This window comes from Linepithema humile, chromosome 1 (assembly GCF_040581485.1).
Source record: "Linepithema humile isolate Giens D197 chromosome 1, Lhum_UNIL_v1.0, whole genome shotgun sequence".
Classification (NCBI taxonomy): Eukaryota; Metazoa; Arthropoda; class Insecta; order Hymenoptera; family Formicidae; genus Linepithema; species Linepithema humile.
The window spans coordinates 3,126,961-3,146,737 of record NC_090128.1 but is presented as its reverse complement, the minus strand read 5'-3'; the positions used below and the strand labels follow the sequence as shown (position 1 = coordinate 3,146,737).

Below are 19,777 nucleotides of genomic sequence, written 5' to 3'. Positions count from 1 at the left end.
GGGAAATTTGGCGATCGCGCGTGCGCCAATTCATCTCGTTTCTCAAGGATAATCGTCGACGTAAAATATATAGAACCGACAATTTAATAGCTTATAAAAAGGAAAACGACATCGATGCAATTAAGTGATATAAATGCGCGGAAAACAAATTCTTCGATTTCACATTGCTTCGTCTGTAACATTCGCATTTTTGGGGAGGGAAGGGAATAATATACACAGTTACAACTTTAAAAAATAATTTGTTATATTACAACATTTATCTTAGAAATTGGAGAAGATTATATTACAAGGAACTTCTAATTTTCATGAATTTTTAAAAATATTTACGTCTTCTTATGTGCAAAATATATCGCATTACATTTTACGTTTTATCTTATAAATACGCCCTGAATTCATTGATACAAACAAGTTGCTTATAAGATTGTGTATAATGTCGCAATACATATCGCAATTTGTCTGAATAAGTCAATTATTAAAATTAAAGACAACAAGCAAACAATATTCACATATATAGTTAGAAACTCTTCTCTTTTACGCAGGAAAAAAAATAGAGGAAAAATATGAAACCTAAGAAAATCTTATGATATCTATGCCACAAAAATTTTTAGAAAATATTAAATCTTAATTAAATTTCGCAATCTAGAAGTAGCATAAAGTTACATATTACCGTCAAAATGGCGCACGTATCTGAAAATACAGTCTTTCTATGTTCTGAACTATATATATGTATATGGTGAATTATGCAATCAAATTTCTCTAAAGTTGACCAATCTTTATTGTAAAATCCTCGCAATGTGAAAATTTGTTTGCTACTATACATTTGCCACGTCATCATATTTCGCTCGCTTTCTCAGTTTAACTTGATTCTACGCAATATGTAGACATGTGCCATTAAAATAAGAGGAACTAAAAAGACTATAATAAAAGATTTACATTCCGATAAACTAACTTCAGAGAAAGATTCGATTATACATTTTTTACTTTTATCCCATAATTTATATACGTAACTTTCGCTTGATAATATCTAAAGTGCCAAAAAATCCGACAAATTCGATAAAATAAATTTATTTATATCGCAATTTCGATATATTATAAAATTATACAGTAAAATTTATTATCAGTGGTACATAAATCGAGAAGACAACAGTTACAAAGTAAAAAAACTTATATTCTGTTAAAAAAACAAATTAAAGTTTCGAAACAACTGATCTTTTTTTATTTTTATAAACAGAATATTTTATTTTTATATATTCACATTTGTTTTATAACATAAACTTTTAACTGCTAATTATCAATTATTTGTCACAGTTCAGTGATGCTCAGACAAAATTTATCTAATCGCATAATCATCCCCGAAAAAAAAGCTTAGGCTTTCAAAGACCAATTATATTCTTGAGTATATGAGTCTTAAATGTTTTACAAATAGATCATATACTATGATAAACTTATAATTACAAATATATTTTACAACTTTTTTAAAACCATTTCGTACAATTCAACAATGATGACGAAGCAAAGATAACAGTGACGATTACAAAAATGACACTTTTATCAGCGGAATGAGTCACGATATGATACAGCATTATAATTAAGAAAATTACTTTTTCAATAATAATGATCCCAGTAATAAATAAAACAGATAAGACTTTCACCTATTAATATTATTCGCGACATTCATGGATTGCAGTTTTCTTTTCATCTGAAGTTTCATTAGAGCCTGCTGTCTCTTTTTTTCGATTTCCTCCGCGGTACACCGAGCCGGCTGCGAACCAGTTTTTGTCGTTTCTTTCGTATCGGTTTTTATGTTACCAGTAGAGTAATGCTTAACAAAGCGATCACCACCTTCTTTTACGGCGCACCTGTTAACATTAGATCCATGCGTGCGATCCGCGCTGCGCATTAACGAAATTGCACTACCCTCTACTTTACGGTCAGTCGTAACAATCGAATTTCTACTTACGGACGTATGCGCGTTCTGGGCAAAATATTGATCCGATAAACTTTTAGTTTTAAAAAACTTTCTATTCTCGAAAATAGAACTCGGTGGTTCGACTTTCACTGTAGATTTAAGAAAGTTAGTGGGCTTGACTTCCGATTTTAGTGACGCATGGGTTAAGCGTTTGTAACTAGTTTCAAATTTTGTGCTATCAGATTTACGAGTTGTGAAATCGTTAAATAATAATTTCTCATCCTCGACGCAGGTCGCTAAACAATCATCAAAAGAATCATCTGGAAAATCAAACACTTCTGTGCTATAATGTTTGGACAATTTCTTATTATCACAGGATTTAATAAGAGAATTTATCATATTGTTATTATTATTTAGATGCGATTTATCCGCGATTTGTCGACTCTTATCTCTTTGCGCTGCAGTATGTATGCTGGAGTTTGCGTCTTTTTTCATCGGCAATCTTGAGTATGTCTTTATTGTATTACTATGGTTTGTACCTTTATGAAGAATGATTTTGGTTGGTGATTCTTTGAAGTTTTCATTAAAAACAAGCTCTACAGAAGTTTTAACAGTCGCTTCGTTTACACAAGGTGATTCTTTTTTCTCGACATTAGCCTGTGTGAAGTTTTCTTTCTCTGCAATCAAGTTGAATTTTTCTTCCATCTCTTGAGTGCATTTAATCATAGATTCGTCAACTGAATCATCAAATAAATCATCGTAGTTTCCACTTACATTGTTTCTCAGAATATTGCCATCATTATTAGTTTCTCCGATGCAATTCTGTTCATTATTTGTAACTCTTGACACTTCTTGCTCATTGCTTGTGTTTACTAAGATTGATGCTTCTTCTTCTTCTTGAACATGATCATCTGAATGACTCTTATCATTTTGTTTGATAAATCTCACTTTTTCATTTAAAGCCTGTAACTCAGCTGCAAACTGTCCAATATTCTCTATGTTTTTCATTTTGATGATCTTTCTCTTGAATGGCTTGTATAATAAAGGCGAGTTTGAATTTCTTTTTCGTTGCAACAATTTAGTTCCTTTAGGTGTATCACAACAAGCATTTTGTTTCTTACTTCTGTCCTCAGGAGTTTTACTTACAGAACTTTGCCAATCCCATGCAACTTCATTACCACCTTCTTGTGTAAATGGAAGTAATGTTGGGCTTGGATAATAATTAAGCATCGGAGAGTCTTCCGTATTGTTTGCACATTGCTTTTTTATAACTGGTGTATCATAACCTGAAACCGGATACTCTTGAAAACTTTGAGGAGAATCATCATTCTTCTTCATTATCTTGTCACTTGTTGTTATTGTCACATTTTCATCTATATAAATCATATATTTTTTTTTATTAACAATGTAAAAAGAGAATACTTAATGTAATGAAACAAATTATACCTACCTCTCTTTATAGTCAAACGCGAATTTTTATTATTTGGAATTTTTACACATTTCATAGTAACCCTTTCCAAATTATAGGTTTCAAATTCTTTAAAAATGAAAATTTATTCAGTATTAGGCCATCAATCTTATGCAATTGACAACAAGCTTGACAAAACTGTCAAACTTCTTTGAAAAAGTTTCTTCAATTTTAATGAGTATTAATTTGATACCATTCAAATTATTTCAAATTAATATTTAATCAATATCACTATTTTTTCCAAATAAAAATAAACGTGTGCTATTATGAAAAAACTCAATTTTTGGCACCTACATTTTATTGTATCAGGTTACGAAAGGTGCGTTCAGAAACTATACTCTGGGTAAGTCTTTGTCTATGTCTGTCTATAGTATACGTTACGTGTAATATAGACAATAGACAAAGATTTTCATCCAGAATGTGGTTTCTGAACGCACTTAAACATGAGGCGCCTTTTTAGCAGTCTGTGCAGTCCTGCTAGCTATGAGGTTGGTGAGACTAAAAAATTACTAGAAACTTATCAACACAAAACTAGAGAGAGGAATAAACGTAAATTTTGATAAACTTTTGTAACTGCAGTGCGTAATACATGTGCGTAAAAAACTGATCAATTATGTATGTTTTCCAGCAAAGGACACAAGTTGACACAAATCGACACAAGTATCACCCTGTCTTTGTTCGATATTCAATGAGCAACAGAGAGAATAATATTTTTGTGTCGCTTGTGTCTCTTGGTGGAAAACTACCAAACTGTCTAATAGCGTTTTCGATTATACAGGATTTGAACGACCCAAGATTGGTTAATGACGTCATTGCAACCTCTCCACCAATGAAAGACTTGCATTTATAGTAAAATAGTGATTGATCAACCCTAGATCGTTCAAACCCCGTTTATTCGAAAACGCTATAAAATAAATTTACATTAAACATGTAATGGGTCGATCTTCTTATGCACTATACAGTTTAGTTATATAAATATATCTTAAGAGTTGGTAACTCTGAATCTAGTGCCTCTAGTGATGGCCGATGTAACGATGTAAAGCTTTTATAGATGTTATTGCTAGATGACGTTCTATAGTGCTCAAAAATATCATAGCTACAGACTCTCCTTCGAATCCAAGGAAAAACATTTTTCTAACTTGTTGAATTACTTCACTGAAAAGTACATAATATAATTTAAATTAGACAGATTTTTTTAAACGCGCCGTAGGTAAATACTTTTTAATCATCTATTTAATTATTTTTTAATTTGCGAATATATACAGACTAGTTGCTGTGAGTTATTGCACTTGTCTCAACCAACCTAATTTGCGATATATATCACATAAATTTCCATGCTACAGTATACTATATATATTACTTCTGTACATTTTGACTTGTTTTTTTCTATTTGTTAAAAAACTTGGCTTCAACACTACTTTCTTGTAAAGTTTCACATATATACTTCACAAATTAAAAGTGTATTTAATATTTTATCATATAATATTGTTAATCAATATAATTAATTAGGTATAAACTTATATAATTATATTTATATCTTATAGACTTATATTAATTAATATTCTTGTTTTAGGATATGGCGTCAACGAGAGTATTAAATCATATTCTCCAGAGAAGACACTTGATCATGTCAAATACATTGTATTGTCATAGCATTGTCTTTAACATTAAACACAATGCTTGGTATTCGACAAAGAAATCTATATCTAAAGTTGATTCCAATGAAACCGACAATAAAATACAGATTGGCACTGCAGAAGTAGGTAAATTTTACATGACCTATATTACATATTATTATTATACAGTGACTTGTTTCTATTTTTCTTCTTTACAGTCAAAGAAAACTTGAAATCTGCTGGATACTTGGGGGTAATTATAGGTGGCATTGGAATCACAGCTTTTATATTCTATGCACTATTTTCCGAGCTATTTTCTAGCAAAAGTCCATATGCTGTCTATAGTAAAGCACGGCTCCGTTGTATTGAACATCCAAAAGTTATAGATATTCTCGGAGCACCTGTAAAGGCTTATGGAGACGAAACTCGACGTGGTCGTAGGAGACACATTAGGTATATTGAAGTAATATACTTCTTTGAAATTTATATGCAATTTATTAATAGCTTTTGTATATATGAGTCCTGTCGCACAGGACTAATAAATATGTATTATTTACAATAGAGAATACTTGAATTATTTTTTAGAATATATAAATAATGTTTCTATGTATTTGTTTTTTTCAGTCACATGTACTACATTAAGCAAGGCATTAAATATATGAAAATCAAGTTTTATGTAGAAGGAACCAGAAGACGTGGTACGGTATATGCGGAAGTAAAGGAAGTAAGTATATCAGTACGATTTGTAAAAATGGCATTGATATATATATAATATATATATATATATATAATCCAATTTGAATTACAGAATGAATCTGGCAATTATGAATACACATACTTGTATGTTACGGTGAATCATGTTGGAACGATTGTAATAGAAGACCACAAGGATAATATTAAAATCCAACAAGATGAAGAGTTATTAAATACTATTTAGTTTAATATATAATAATTGATAATTGTGTACGTATTTGTATATTGTGTAAATACCTAGCATTTTGTGAATCGATATATATGATTTTAATACATACGATTTTTTTCTATTAGTTTATGCAATTTTCTTTGTTGATAAAAAGTGATAGAAGGTTGCTAAACGTCAATTAATTGTTATTTCTTAAGCAAAGAATCAAGATTAATTAATGTTTGTCCATTGATGAAGCAGCATTAATATTAGGAATTTCTAATATCAATTTTTTAAAATTTTGTTTTTATAATTATAGAATTCCTATTATATAAAGTTTCGTTTATGCCCACAAGATATGCCCCAAAGATATTTATTTGGAACTTGCATCATTTTGCATTTCGCATCTAAGTTGGCTAAAGGATAAGAGAGAAACCGCCGCGGCACTACGGAAACGGAACTCTTACGAAATTCGAAAAACAAATTCCTACATTGTGTAGATATTACGTGGGCGCTAAAAATATACATTCTTCTCGCGTGCTATCGTTTACTCGTGCCGCTGTGTCTATATATATATGCGCCTTGTACATATGCGCTTTATCAAAGCGCCAATAATTGCTGACTAATATACTTTGCATAATAAGTCATTTTGCCCTTTTTTCATATATATATATTTTTTATCATTTTAATTACATCATTATGCATGCAATATTGTATACATAAAATCATTTGAAAAAATTTTACTTTTATAAATCAATCAATTGATGTTTATGTCTCATAAACAGTAATTAAAATATAAAAAATAAAATCAGTCAGAATTATGCAATCGAGTTTATTAAGGAACGCAGCATCCACTGCAGTAATCAGAAAGGCGTGTCGCGTGGTTGCATAAGGGTGCATACGATGCCCACGTTAGCGCATTCGCATATCATTACTTCAGCAGTCTCTCCTAAAAGTTCGCCGAAGGTTGGCGGGAGATATCGTTTGCTTCACTGCCAATGGCAGCTGATTCTCGCTGACAGTCGCTCGACAGTCGGCATGAAGATCGACACGTTGCTCTAATCACTTTACACTCAAGATGTACATAGTGTGATGTGACATCACTTAAAACTATTTATAAAAGAAAAATCCTTCGGATTGTTTCACAGGTATGAAACTATCAATTATTTATTTCAAAGCAATTTCGTCACCTTAAAAAAATATTATAACTATGAAGAACAATGAGAAAATCCTTTATATTTATAAGTGCTTAAAAAATCTACGATTGTTCAACAATTGTAAAAAATTTTATATACTTATTTTTGTGATAATATTAAAAGAAAAAGAATATATATATATAATTTGCCATGATTTTTAAATTTATTTAAATTTATTGAACTTATTTATTTAAAGGATTTGAAAACATTTTAGAGTGCATGATAAAATTATCTTGAGTTTATGAACTTTTCACTTTTTCACACAATTTTGTGTGTATATTAAATTGATTAAACGCATACATTTATGAACACTAGTCTATGTCTTGTTTTGTACGATTGCTGTTCTTAGAATTAATTACTGATTAAGATTCACGTCCAGTTATTCGGATCAAAGAACGTTTTATTACACTCGATATCGATTTTTATGTATGTTCAACTTTAGAGTTTTAGAAGTTCGCTATTTTTCAAATTATTCACATAATATTATATAAGATAAAAATATTACTAAATTTCGGAAAAATTATTGCAAAAAATATAGACTTAAAAAATGATGAATTAAAAATAATAAATATGTTATCAGGCATGCCATGGATGTGTGATCGAGACGTGTGACATTAAAGATTTTTATTGTCTCTGCTTCTGCTGTTAATAATGTTAAAAAAGTGTTGCTCCTGTTCATGTCTCTCCGGATTTAGAGCCGTTTACAGACCGCAACAAATCGGTTTTACACACAAGCCACGACCACCTACTACAACTGATCTCGGTAAGTTAATTCTGTGTGTTTAATTACTAATCGAATGCTAACAATTAAAATAAAAATAAGACAATATAATTTAAAAAAAAAAATTAAATAAAATACAATGTATAACATAAAGTATTTGTGTACTAGTCTTGTAATGATTTAAATAAGTGAAGGAATTCTAATTATAATATTATTATTAATGTTGATTGCGAGTTTAAGAAAAAAGTAACTTTTCAAATAAATTACGTTTTTTAATGCTTTCCCGAGGCAACCGCAGTTAAATATTCTTGCGAAATTACGATTATCGACCAAAAGTTTCAGTCATATTAAGAAAAGAGTTAAAACATTAAGAGAGAGATAAGAATCGTCTCACTTGCTTGTCATTTTGAATGCTGTTTGCGTGCTTACTATTAGACTCGATAAATTTTTATGGAATTTCAATCTTCGACCTTTCATCCCATATTATCGAGACATATGCATGACACATTGATATCGATGAGAAGTAATCATCCATCTATTATTCATGCAATGTTTTTAATTATAGAAAGCTGTAATTATTTGCCTGATTATTAATAGTCTTGTGTGTTTAACTTGTGAGAACCAGAATACGAAAGTGACCATTTTTCTTTGAATAAAATAAGATTTTTTATTTGCTACTGTTTCCGTGAAAATGCTAAAGTACTAATCGATAATCGTCCTCCTGCAATTTTTTCAACTACTTCCGATCACTTTTAAGGAGAGTATAAAGGTTTGAAATTTAAAAAAATCGATTTTTTGTTTTCTACATTTTCGGATTATTTTCATCTATTATGTTAATTTTCATCAAACTGTTTTTATTTTAGTTCAATCTATAAAAAAAAACACTTTACGAAGAAAATGGCGTTTGGTTTTTTCAAAAATTTTAAATGAATCAATAGTAATCTCTGCAAAACCAATATAGAGGGTGAAATAGGATACAGTTTTAAAATTTAATATTTTTTAATTTTCAAAACAGGACCATTGTGTAATTAGCTTCTAAAAAGATTTTTGTTTAAATTAAATATTCACTGTAACATCGAGTCAAAGTTTATCGAATTTTTTAACACAGTCAAAAGTCTTTTACACTCTTCTTAATGTAATTCCGTGCTACAAGTGATAAAGAACGGACATTGCCGTATATAATTGATGTAATCAATTGACTCCTTTGAAGATGGAGTTCACGTGTGGGCAAAAATCAATTAATAAAGTAGAAAGATAATAGGGCGTACGTTTGCTATTTGAATCATGAGCGCATAAAATGATATTCTATATTAAAATTTGTATTGCACGCCTAAAAGTAAATCGTGATTTAGGCACGTGTGAGACGCGTGTAGTGCAATGAAAAAGCATAACATGAACTAGAACTCTCGCTTTTCCTAAATTAACGGGACAATAAAGTTACAGTTTTAATATCTTCGATATGCCAAAATTTTGTAAACATAGGACTTTACTTAGACCAAGGATTTTATTTACTGATTGATACTGACTGTTAATTCAATATTGCTGGTACATTAATAGAATCGCATAAATCGAAACATAAACGAGGTTTGGAATTGGTTGTTTTAACACGTGCAGTAGTAAAGAGTTAAATAACCGAGTCACACAATATCAGTCTCAAAATTCCACGGTTAGTAAACACTTAAGTATTTTTTCTTAGTAGATCGTAAATATATTTTTGGAATATTGGTCAAGGATGAATTGCGCTCTTAAGTTTCAAATATGGTACGTACACGTACATACACATATTTAATTATCGATTTTTGATATAAAAAATAATAAAAAGCAGCGGACAGCTAATGAATCTCATTAAATAAATGATATCATCGTCAGCACTCAAAAGAAAAAAAAAAATGTTGGCAATGATTAAATCATCATGATAGAGTCAAACAACGAAAACGATTGATGGAACGAGACAAATCAACATTATGTATAGGCGTGAGGAATCTTATATTTCACTTATGATTATCGTACGTTCGAATCAAATGTTATTAACTTGACGATGTATTCTATCATAAACGATATTAATTTTACATTAGCCAAAGAATGTGTCATAAAATAATGGAAGTCACACACTCTATCTAGTTTCGTTACCTAATTTTGCGAATTTTCTTTTACGCTGTATATATAAAATTACAAATCTCTCGAAATCTGTCGTGAATTATTCGTGTAAAGTAGACTTCAAAAATTAGTAAAAAAATGTCTTAACAAATATAAGAGAAAGTATCTTTTTAGAAGAGCTGTAGCCTCGCGTTTCAAACGGAGAGCTCTAATTATATTCCGAAAAGCGATCGAACGATTGTAAATAAACGTCCCGTCGATACAATGCGCAATTTTCTCATTCGAGAAACACGCTTTATTTATCGTTTCTGCGGTTAAGAAAATATACTCAAGTCAAGATGGAAAGTGTTTGCTTCCGTCTGTCTTGCGAGATGCCGGCCTTCGTTAAATACAGCGTCGTCGCGCAGATTATGTGCATTTAAATTGGTAGTATTATTCATTAGGCATAGATTACATCTGCATTTGTTCGTCACGCAGACCCCATTTATCACACTCGTCGCAAATATATACACACGAAGTCCGTTAACTCTTTAAGAGAATATGTATTATCATAAATCAGCTGTTGTGTTATAAAATTTTTATAATTCAGAATTTGATTTGCTAAGGTCAGATCTTGAACTTGATAGGTTTCTCTTACGCCGCGGGTCATTACATATGAATGAAAGTGAAATTACGCAAGCGACGCGGTGCTATGACCGCTAAATGGTGATGTCATCTTCGCGCTGACGTAAACTCGAGTTATTTAAATAGATTGGATCTATTTCGGCCAAGAATTAGGGAATTAAATCTTTCAGTGGGTCATTTGTGTTTCTCAAAAATCTAGATTGTTCATATAAAAAAGAAAAGATTAGAGTAAAAATTAAAGCATTTATAAAAGTTTCTTATTCATCATATTTATCGGGACAATCATATTCGTTATATTTATCGCATTAACATTCCATTAAGTGTTACACAAAGTACAATCACATAAAGTTCTTCGGAACTTTACTTCATAGTCTGATTTCGCCGGAAGATTAGTCACGAAAGCTTCACTGACTCGTGCTTTTGTGATTACCCATTCGAAACTTTTAATTACAGATTCTATTCATCAAGTCACGCTTTTTAAGATAACTTTTTCTCGTTGACTCATTCTCTGATGCATAAATAACGCGAGACACGTACGTAATTACATATTTTTCGCCGAATTTACATATAACGAATCTATGAGACTGAGCTATTCCGGCGAAAATAGCTTTTTAGATTTACATCTGTCTGCTTCTCAAGCACAGATTTATTATTGTGTGGGTGGTGGCGCTTCTAATGCACTGAGTTATAATTAAGATATTCCGATGCATATCTCCGAGAGCATCAACAAGTTGCTCGTGACTCGAACATTTTGCCTGCACACGCCGTGGGCGTGTAAAGTGCATTCCGGTAGGAATTCTAATTGCAACACTCGGAAATAAGTCGTCGCGTGTACGCATTCAGCGAAGAGCGCATCGTAAAAACTGTATTAAATGTCCTTCTAGTCTTAATTATTTGCGTTTTGCGTTTCGTGTGTAGAAGAGTAGCACTTTCCGCTATTTGCTGATATAATTAATACCGAGAATCAAGGAGTTAACAAAGAAGATAGACTTTCATACAATTTTTGATAAAAGAGGATCAATTTAGCATTGATCAAAAAATTCTAGATAAATAAAAAATGTTATGCAACACTGAAAATTAAATATCCATAACTCATAAGATTTTATGAATTTATTACTAAAAAATTGTTATAAATTGCTGAAAGAATCAATCATTTAAGAGCAAATGTAAATGACTTCAATTTGGAGCATCCTGTATAGTTGACCGAGTTCACGTCGTTATTTTTGCACGGGAATAATATTACGCATACGTCCGTGATACAAATCCCGTTACTGAGTCATTTCAACGCCATCATTTTCGAATTAAGATTGATGAAGTAAGCAGATTGAAGCAACAATAGATCACATTGTTTGCAGATTGAAACAAGCGATTCGTACACGGAGAAAATTTTATATAAAAAATTACTATGTACGGCAGTAACCGCGGACTATGAAGCCGCGGACCGAAAATTTTTACTATGTTTCACATGTGAAAAACATAGTAAAAATTTTTATAATTCCTTCATGGTCCACAGCTACTACCGTACAAAGTAATTTTGGATATAAAATTTTCTCCGTGTATGGTCACTTGTTTCGTTATTTAATTTATCTATTAAAATAGGTATAAATAAGTAATAGATAAGTAATAGAATTCACGTGGTATGATAATTTCTGTCGGCAAATCCGTCATTAATTACAGAGCAGTCATAAAATTTTGCTGAAGCAAACATAAAAAGAAGTTTGTGCAATATGACTTTAATTACCTGCCGCCATGTTTTTTTTGTAATTTAATTACACACACTGTGCAAAAAATACTAAATCTACACGTAATTTGTACGAGTTTGCATTGTTTCACAAAAAAATAAAAGAAAAAATTGCAGTCTCTATATAACGCATAGTTTATTTTGCGTATATGCTAAGTAACGATTTAAAGTTGATTTATGCAAATAGAAATGTATGCTGTAAATCAATTGCTTATGACGCAGTTTATCGGCGCGAGAAGGGGTATACGCGCAATCAGTAACAGATACTTTTTTAAATTGCACGTAATTATCTTAAATCGTCCAGACAAATATAGTACGCGCCTTGTCTTTCCGAAAATGGTTAAACTTGGTTCTTCGTTGACCTAAAATCCCAAGCCGACTGTTTCAATGGATTGAACTGTACGTGTCAATCAGAAATGGTAATAGCGAGTCGTTAATGGTGATAAAGTGATTTTTTTACACGTGCTCTGGAAACTAAATAAGCCCGAACAATTACATAGAAAGAAAAAAACAAATCGATAGACATTTATCTCTTGCAGAATCTTTTTATTTTATATAAAAATCATATAATGTAATTATTTAATAATTTCTCTGTTTTAAGCATTTTATCTATGCAAAATAGAACTTAATTATTTGTGTACAGCGGCGGTTCAATTATCCATGCATGAATCTTGCGTGATTACATTTGTATGTATATGCAATGCAGGGTAATGATCGATATTTTTTCCGATCATTAATTACCACCACGCCGGATTTTCCGATTTGAGAGATCTATTATTTTATGCAAATCTTGAAAACGGTGAACACAGTATTCCTTCTGATGAGTTTTAATGATTTCTTTGGCAATGAGCTAATGAACCAGATTTATGTTACTAAATTGTTTGCGTAGGTTCGCAATACGCGAATTACAGAGCGCCAATTATATTTTTGTAGGCGTAATTGATATTCATAGTCCCATTCGTCGATGATTTAAATAGACTCGCTTCAGTAATGAAATCAATCCTGGGTGTCAAGAATGACGATAACTGCGGTTCTTTAAGTGTATTATGAGACAATAGAGCTACACGTCATTGCAACTCTGACGTTAAATCTGATTTTTTTATCATGTTCTGTAGATTTTTGTTGTATTATTGTAAATTTATTTCAAATATATGCATTTATTAATTAAAATTATTTAATAATGATTATATATATATATGTTCTAACAGCAATTCCATTTCTTTTAAACGCTCTGATAACAGCAATTAAAATCTTCGATTTATTCAATAAAGTATTATTTGGCGTTGTTGCTGTATAAATTTTAATATTAAAGTATATAAAAATGCAAAAAATTTGATTAGTCTCAAAATTAAATTTTTATAGCTCTTATCGAAATGTTTTCCAATTAAATATGTTACGAAGTTCAAGGAAAGGAAGTTTTTCGTCGAAAATTGCAATAACTCGGCCGCGATTGTATGTCGCCGATTAATTTATGGGAATGAAAAGTAGGTGACTCCTACTAATGCGGTGTCACCGATGACGCCATGTATGGTTGCGCTCGGTGTTGCAGCACGATCGTCCTTGAAATTGCTCTTAGAACGCAGCAGCCCACCTCAGGCCGCATGTACTTCCTTCCTTTACATTGTCGGTGGACTCTTCAGTCAATCAGCGCACTCACGTCCGACGCGTTCCTCGTCCATGTATCCTGGTTTTCGTTCGTATCCGCGGCCGGTGCAACCGGTGCATCCGGACCGCCGTGCAATGTTTTACAGATTCTATGATCGCTATCGAATATTCAACGACCGTCGCGACCGCCCATTTCCCTTCAGATTTTATTGTGAGTCCTCCTCCGCAAATATATAAAAAAAAAAAATAGAATTTATAATATCTGTTTATTTGTTTTATTATTGTCCATTTTTTTTAGCTTTATTGAAGGATAGTTCGTAATTTTTAAGAGAGCTGTTATTCGCAGGGGAAGATTTCGGTGTTCCAGTATTGACGATTCACGATGTAGACCCTTGCATTGAAGAGAATGGCGAAATTCATCGGACATCCAGATACGAGCTGATGACTCGTCAGGGTGACAGAGCGAGACTCGTGGTTCGACGTGGGCAGGAATTTTATCTGCATCTCAGATTGTCTCGAGACTATGATCCTTATATCGACGGAATTTCTATCGTCTTCACTCTGGACGGTATTGAGAGGCCGCAATACGGACATGGGACTCTGGTGGCAACCGCTCTGCTTAATCCTGGTGAAAATTCCGAAGCCGCCTGGCAGACCACCATAGCCGCCATTGAACCCAATTTTTTAAGGATAAAGGCGAGTGAAAAGCATTGCAGTGCACAGATTTTGCCAAACTTAAAGTACGTGAAAAATTTGACTAATCTTTCTCTTGCAGGTTGTGCCGTCTGTAAATGCGATCATAGGAAAGTGGAAGATGGAGATTGACACGAAGAATAAACAATCTGAAGGTGCTGTCAGTTATACGATGGACAGTCCGTTTTACTTGATTTGCAATCCATGGTGCGAAGGTAAATATTTGCAAACATCTTTCAGCGGAGTATAGCGATGATGACAGAATAAAAATCCATCAAAAATTATTTTTGATATTATCAAAAAAATAAAAAAATTCTAGATCTCAGTCGAAGTATGCTTCATACTTGGTTGAGAAATCAGATATTATCAATAACAATCCGGTATTTTTTTTTTTTCTTAGACGATGTAGTGTACTTGGAGGGCGAAGCTGAGCGACAAGAGTACGTGTTGGCGGAGGACGGTCTGATCTGGCGCGGCAGTCACAATCGTTTGCGACCCACCGTATGGAAATACGCGCAATTCGAACGAGACATCCTGGACTGTGCTCTGCACCTGATGAATCAAGTTGGCAAGGTTCGCGTTTCCGGTAGAAGCGATCCTGTCATTATAACACGCTGCCTGTCCGCCGCGGTGAGTCATTCGAGAGAATTCTTTTTCGAAACCAGATCTATATTTCGAGAAAAGTATTTTCGTAGAAAAATTAAATTAATTTTGTGATCAAAATCAGAATTTTCAGGGTGCTTTTCTTTAAATCTAGCGTCGATTTCTAGGTAAATTCACCTGACGACAACGGGGCGGTGATGGGAAATTGGTCGGACGATTTTGGAGGCGGCACACCGCCCACGCGGTGGATGGGCTCGCAGAAAATTCTTCAGCAATATTACAAGACGAAGAAACCGGTGAAGTACGGACAGTGCTGGGTTTTCTCCGGCGTACTAGCGACGGTTTGTCGCACTCTCGGTATACCTTGCCGAGTGATAACCAATTATTCGAGCGCGCACGACACGCAGAGCAGTCTGACTGTCGATTATTTCGTGGATGTCGAAGGCAGAATTATGGAGGAGCTCAACAGCGATTCTATATGGTGATTGAAAGAAATTGGAAACAAAATATTTTTATAACAACGATAATAGAAATGAAGTGTCCGCGATGCGATCAATTTTAGAATAATCAGCGAATTTAAAAATTAAAATTTAAGAAATTTGTGGAATCGAATCTAAAATATCGAAATTGCTAATTTTTCTCATAAAAAGGAACTTTCACGTCTGGAACGAAGTGTGGATGAAACGATTGGACTTGTCGCCGGATTGTTCGGGATGGCAGGTGATCGATGCGACTCCTCAGGAATTGAGCGAGGGCGCGTATCGTTGCGGACCAGCTTCCGTGGCCGCTGTGAAAAAAGGAGAAGTCCTGCGTCCTTACGATAATGCATTTCTCTTCGCCGAGGTGAACGCCGACAAGGTCTTCTGGCGTTACAACGGCCCTACGCAGCCATTGAAATTAGTTCGCAAGGATATGTACGGGTATGTGCGAAATATATTGTTCCACGAATGCTAATCGTAATGCTAATCATTAGACTGATGATGTCGAGTGATCGGGGATGATAATTTTACAGAATTGGCCAACTGATCAGCACGAAAGCGATTGGAAAATGGACGAGAGAAGATATCACGCACACTTACAAGTATCCAGAAAGTAAGTGCGTTTGGTAATAAATTGTGCAATTAAATTGCCGCTAGATAAGGAAACTTTTGATATTTATAGTAGATAATAATCTAGCACGGAAAAGTAGAATCGTGTTACTTTATCGAAGAATTATTTATTTCACCCTCTAACATATTTTTTATTAATTCTTTGAATATTAATATTGTGTGATAATTACTTTTCTCCGCAGAATCTGATGAAGAACGTGCTGCCATGCTAAAGGCGCTACGTCAGAGCGAGTCTTTATTCAGTCGTTATTATCTCAACGAGGAGTTCAATGACGTTACGTTCACTTTTGAATTGCGCGATGACATCATAATTGGGCAGCCATTTAGGTATTCAATTTATTAATTGAGTTAATACGATAACGCAATTTAAATTATACAATTTTTCAAGTTTGATTTGCTTTCTTCTGAAACTTAGTTTTAGAATCTCTCTCTGACGCTTTATTTTTTTAGACGCAATATTTATTTCTGTAAATATGTGAACTAAGAGAAATATGAACCTTTTATATTTTTCGACAGCGTTGTATTACTGATAAAAAACCGAAATCCGACGGTGGAGTATCGCGTGTCCGCAATTTTGAGAGTGGAAACTGTGCTGTACACTGGTCGGGTGGGCGATCCAGTGAAGAGATTGAACGTTGACAGACTGGTCCGACCGCTGGTGCTCGAGGAAATTCGCATGGACGTTTCATGGGAGGAATACGGTCCGAGATTGTTGGATCAATGCGCTTTCAACATCGCCTGCCTCGCCACCGTGAAGGACACGAATTTCGAGTACTTCGCGCAAGACGATTTCCGCGTTAGAAAGCCCGACATCAAAATCACGGTAATTATTGAAATATGTGGAAATTAATGCGGGAAATAAAATGAAGAGAAAGAAGCAGGTGTGCAATTGACATAAGTATATTCATATAAAAATTAAATTTCGTGATTTATAGTTGCATAGTGACGCGATCGTCGGTCAAATTCTTAACGCGTCCGCCAAGTTCCGCAATCCGCTACCAATTCCCTTGAAGAAGGGCAGATTTCTCATCGAAGGGCCTGGCCTCGACGAGCAATTGAAATTGAAGCTATCGGAGCCGGTTGAGGTAGACGAGGACGCGGAATGCGAATTCTCTATGATACCGAAGCTGGAAGGACGCGCCAGGATAGCGGCAAAGTTTTACTCGAAAGAACTCGAGGACGTCGACGGACATTCGAACAATTTTATAGTCAAATTGGCAAGAATAATCGGTAATTCTGAATAATTGCAATATTTTTAACAATATCTTAGGAAATAGCAATTTGTCGTGTCGTTTTTGTATTTTACCATGAATATTTATCCGCATTAATAATAATTTTCCAATGACGGCGACGAAAGGAGTGCAATTATTGTAAAGTTATAATTAGAAATGCTTGATGCCAAATAGATCGAAACTACAGTAAATGCAATAATGTGAGAATCCAAATTTCAAGAAAATAAAATATATGAAGAGTATAACTGAATAGAACAACCGGATCAAGTATTATTTGTGCCAAAAATTAATTTCGAATCATTAAGATACGGTGTATATATTACGTGTGAAACACGAAGTGTTCATTTATTTATGGCGACTTGAATGCGAAGAGTCAAATTATGTAATTAAAATTAATTTTATTTATTATTGCCTTGCCATATTTCACGTTATTTCCGATGCTATTCGCGTGTTCATAGAATATATATAAAAGCATAACATTTGTACACGTTATTTTGTACGTAAATCGAATAAAATAATCTGCGACATGTTTCATCATGTTCCTAGCATAATCAGTTCTAATTAATTGCAAGCTAAACCTTTCACGTCTAATAATAATCGTCTCTGAGTTAGTTGACATTCCAGTCAACGGTCCACTGTCAGAGATTGTTCGCGGATGCATTCATTTCCGTAAATTGCGAATCGCTTAACGGACGCGGATGTCATTGAAGTAACCACGGGGAACATCGTCGCGCCGCATATTTCGCGCAATCTCGACGAGAAGAGGATCCCGCCGCGTTTTCTATATTGTCCCATTTCCTGCCATCTCGTATCGGCATCGCGGGCCTGATGACGAATAGCGGACGTTTAAAGTGAACGTCGGTTACTCTCAAGGAGCGACAGCACGAATGAGGTACCGGTTCGAGCAGCGGCTTCCGCGGTGGGCACCGGTAAAAAATTCAATCGACAGAGACTACCTGGCGGTCGATATTAACGACCTGCAATCGAGAGGGTCGCCGTGGCGAGTTCGTGATTATTCAGAGAGAAAGAAGACGAAGGACAGGGGCGGATTTATATGGAAGTTAATGAAACTTGGATCGAAGTATTTGTTCCGATGCTAATGTTTTCTTTTCTTTTTATTTCGATTTTACGGCACTCGATCTTCAGACCTGAGGGGCAAAAAATTTTATGCACTTTGTAGAATAAGAAGAAAGATGACCTCTCTCACTTGTTTTTATTTTGTTATTCTGTTTTATCGGAAGCCTTGAAAAATTATTAATACCAGACACTATTCGTCCCTGAAAAGGAAGAGGAGGGAAAAGAAGGACCTTGCGCGCGCGCGCGACAGCGGGGGGGAGCAAAAAGGGAACGCGGATGATGATGAGCTTCGGGCTGATACGAGGCCAGGTTGATGTGAACGATGTATCACCATCCGGGAAATTAATGTTGAAATATGGGCCTGGTTGAACGATACGCGGCGCCCAGGCGGGACCAAGGAGAAAACGCGCGGTGGCGATGAAGAGGATTGCACGCGGGATCGGCAGCGGGGGGACGAGGTTGTTACGGGATCGATTAATGAATCGTCGGGCGAAATAGTAAGGTGGCGAGAGAATATCGGCACGGCAAATTGGACAGAGAGCTGAAGGAATGAGTGATGAAAGGGAGCAGGTCGGAAAGGAGTCGTCGCGCAAAGTAAATGTAAATGTGCGCGCGCTGAATTTTTTTATCTCAATGATCGTTGAATTGCTTCATCGAATTCTTCTCGGATGGTTGCGTCTTTATCAGATAAAACATTCGTGGAAGCGCGATAAAATTTTGCCGCGTGCATAACGTAATTAACAAAATTCTTGTGTTCTTTTTTTTTAGAATGTATAATAACATTATTTGTGATATTACACGTTGACTTTTTAAGTCACAATGTTAAATATTGTTGAAAAGGAGAGCCTTCTCGATTCTCTGACAAAAATCAATTCTCAGGATGGGAGAATACTTTTCTGCGCAAGACAAAATCCTGATTAACACGCGATAAAACGGCCGTACGACCGAAACATCAAATCGAGTAAGAGAAATCGTGAAGAAGGGCTGCGGGGGTGCAGAGAGAGAAGGAAGATAGGCAGAATGATAGTGAGATATGTCTAAATACATAACCGTGACACGTGATGGACGTGTTGCGGCCCCTGTCTACGGGGGTCTCGACGAGCGGGGGGCCAGCATCCGCGGCACCCCGCTACGCGCTATGCATCAACACCCGGGATCCATCCCATTATACCTCATCAAAACAAC

General features: G+C 34.4%; 3 protein-coding genes across 7 annotated transcripts in view; 2 read left to right on the top strand and 1 right to left on the bottom strand.

Annotated features, from left to right (window-relative positions):
• LOC105674511 (mitochondrial import inner membrane translocase subunit Tim21-like) overlaps window positions 1-6,039 on the top strand; it is a 33,138-nt gene extending 27,099 nt beyond the window's left edge. For 2 of the 4 annotated variants that reach the window (XM_012370872.2, XM_067357537.1), the window contains 4 exons: window positions 4,951-5,140; window positions 5,212-5,446; window positions 5,618-5,717; window positions 5,802-6,039. In XM_012370872.2, coding sequence (XP_012226295.2) covers window positions 4,951-5,140; window positions 5,212-5,446; window positions 5,618-5,717; window positions 5,802-5,930 — 654 coding nt within the window. In that variant the 3' untranslated portion in view covers window positions 5,931-6,039. Of the gene's footprint in view, window positions 1-4,368; window positions 4,588-4,815; window positions 4,838-4,950; window positions 5,141-5,211; window positions 5,447-5,617; window positions 5,718-5,801 lie in introns of those variants that run through there. The other 2 variants (XM_067357539.1, XM_067357546.1) reach the window with 2 other exon arrangements.
• On the bottom strand, window positions 220-3,744 carry mei-218 (meiotic 218). Its single transcript, XM_012370870.2, has 2 exons — window positions 3,360-3,744; window positions 220-3,282 (listed from the first exon to the last, which is right to left on the bottom strand). Exons 1-2 carry the CDS (start codon window positions 3,412-3,414, stop codon window positions 1,649-1,651), a joined length of 1,689 nt encoding a protein of 562 aa, XP_012226293.1. The 5' UTR covers window positions 3,415-3,744; the 3' UTR covers window positions 220-1,648.
• A 140-nt stretch (window positions 6,040-6,179) lies between the features above and the next one.
• On the top strand, window positions 6,180-18,066 carry Tg (Transglutaminase). 2 transcript variants are annotated; one of them, XM_012370865.2, is made up of 11 exons: window positions 6,180-7,042; window positions 7,671-7,853; window positions 14,225-14,574; window positions 14,654-14,786; window positions 14,972-15,201; window positions 15,342-15,655; window positions 15,825-16,094; window positions 16,187-16,266; window positions 16,466-16,610; window positions 16,800-17,106; window positions 17,219-18,066. In XM_012370865.2, exons 2-11 carry the CDS (start codon window positions 7,742-7,744, stop codon window positions 17,525-17,527), a joined length of 2,250 nt encoding a protein of 749 aa, XP_012226288.1. In that variant the 5' UTR covers window positions 6,180-7,042; window positions 7,671-7,741; the 3' UTR covers window positions 17,528-18,066. The 2 variants fall into 2 exon arrangements, with proteins under 2 accessions (XP_012226288.1, XP_012226287.2); XM_012370864.2 differs by lacking the exons at window positions 6,180-7,042; window positions 7,671-7,853 and adding an exon at window positions 13,796-14,089.
• Window positions 18,067-19,777: the final 1,711 nt, after the last annotated feature.

Bases quoted from the DNA above. Each gene is read 5' to 3' on its own strand.
- mei-218 (XM_012370870.2), bottom strand. From the start codon at position 3,414: ATGAAATGTGTAAAAATTCCAAATAATAAAAATTCGCGTTTGACTATA. The intron at 3,283-3,359 runs GTAGGTATAATT...TGATTTATATAG, and splicing joins GCGTTTGACTATAAAGAGAG to ATGAAAATGTGACAATAACA.
- Tg (XM_012370864.2), top strand. From the start codon at position 13,801: ATGGTTGCGCTCGGTGTTGCAGCACGATCGTCCTTGAAATTGCTCTTA. The intron at 14,787-14,971 runs GTAAATATTTGC...TTTTTTTCTTAG, and splicing joins TTGCAATCCATGGTGCGAAG to ACGATGTAGTGTACTTGGAG. The intron at 17,107-17,218 runs GTAATTATTGAA...CGTGATTTATAG, and splicing joins AGCCCGACATCAAAATCACG to TTGCATAGTGACGCGATCGT.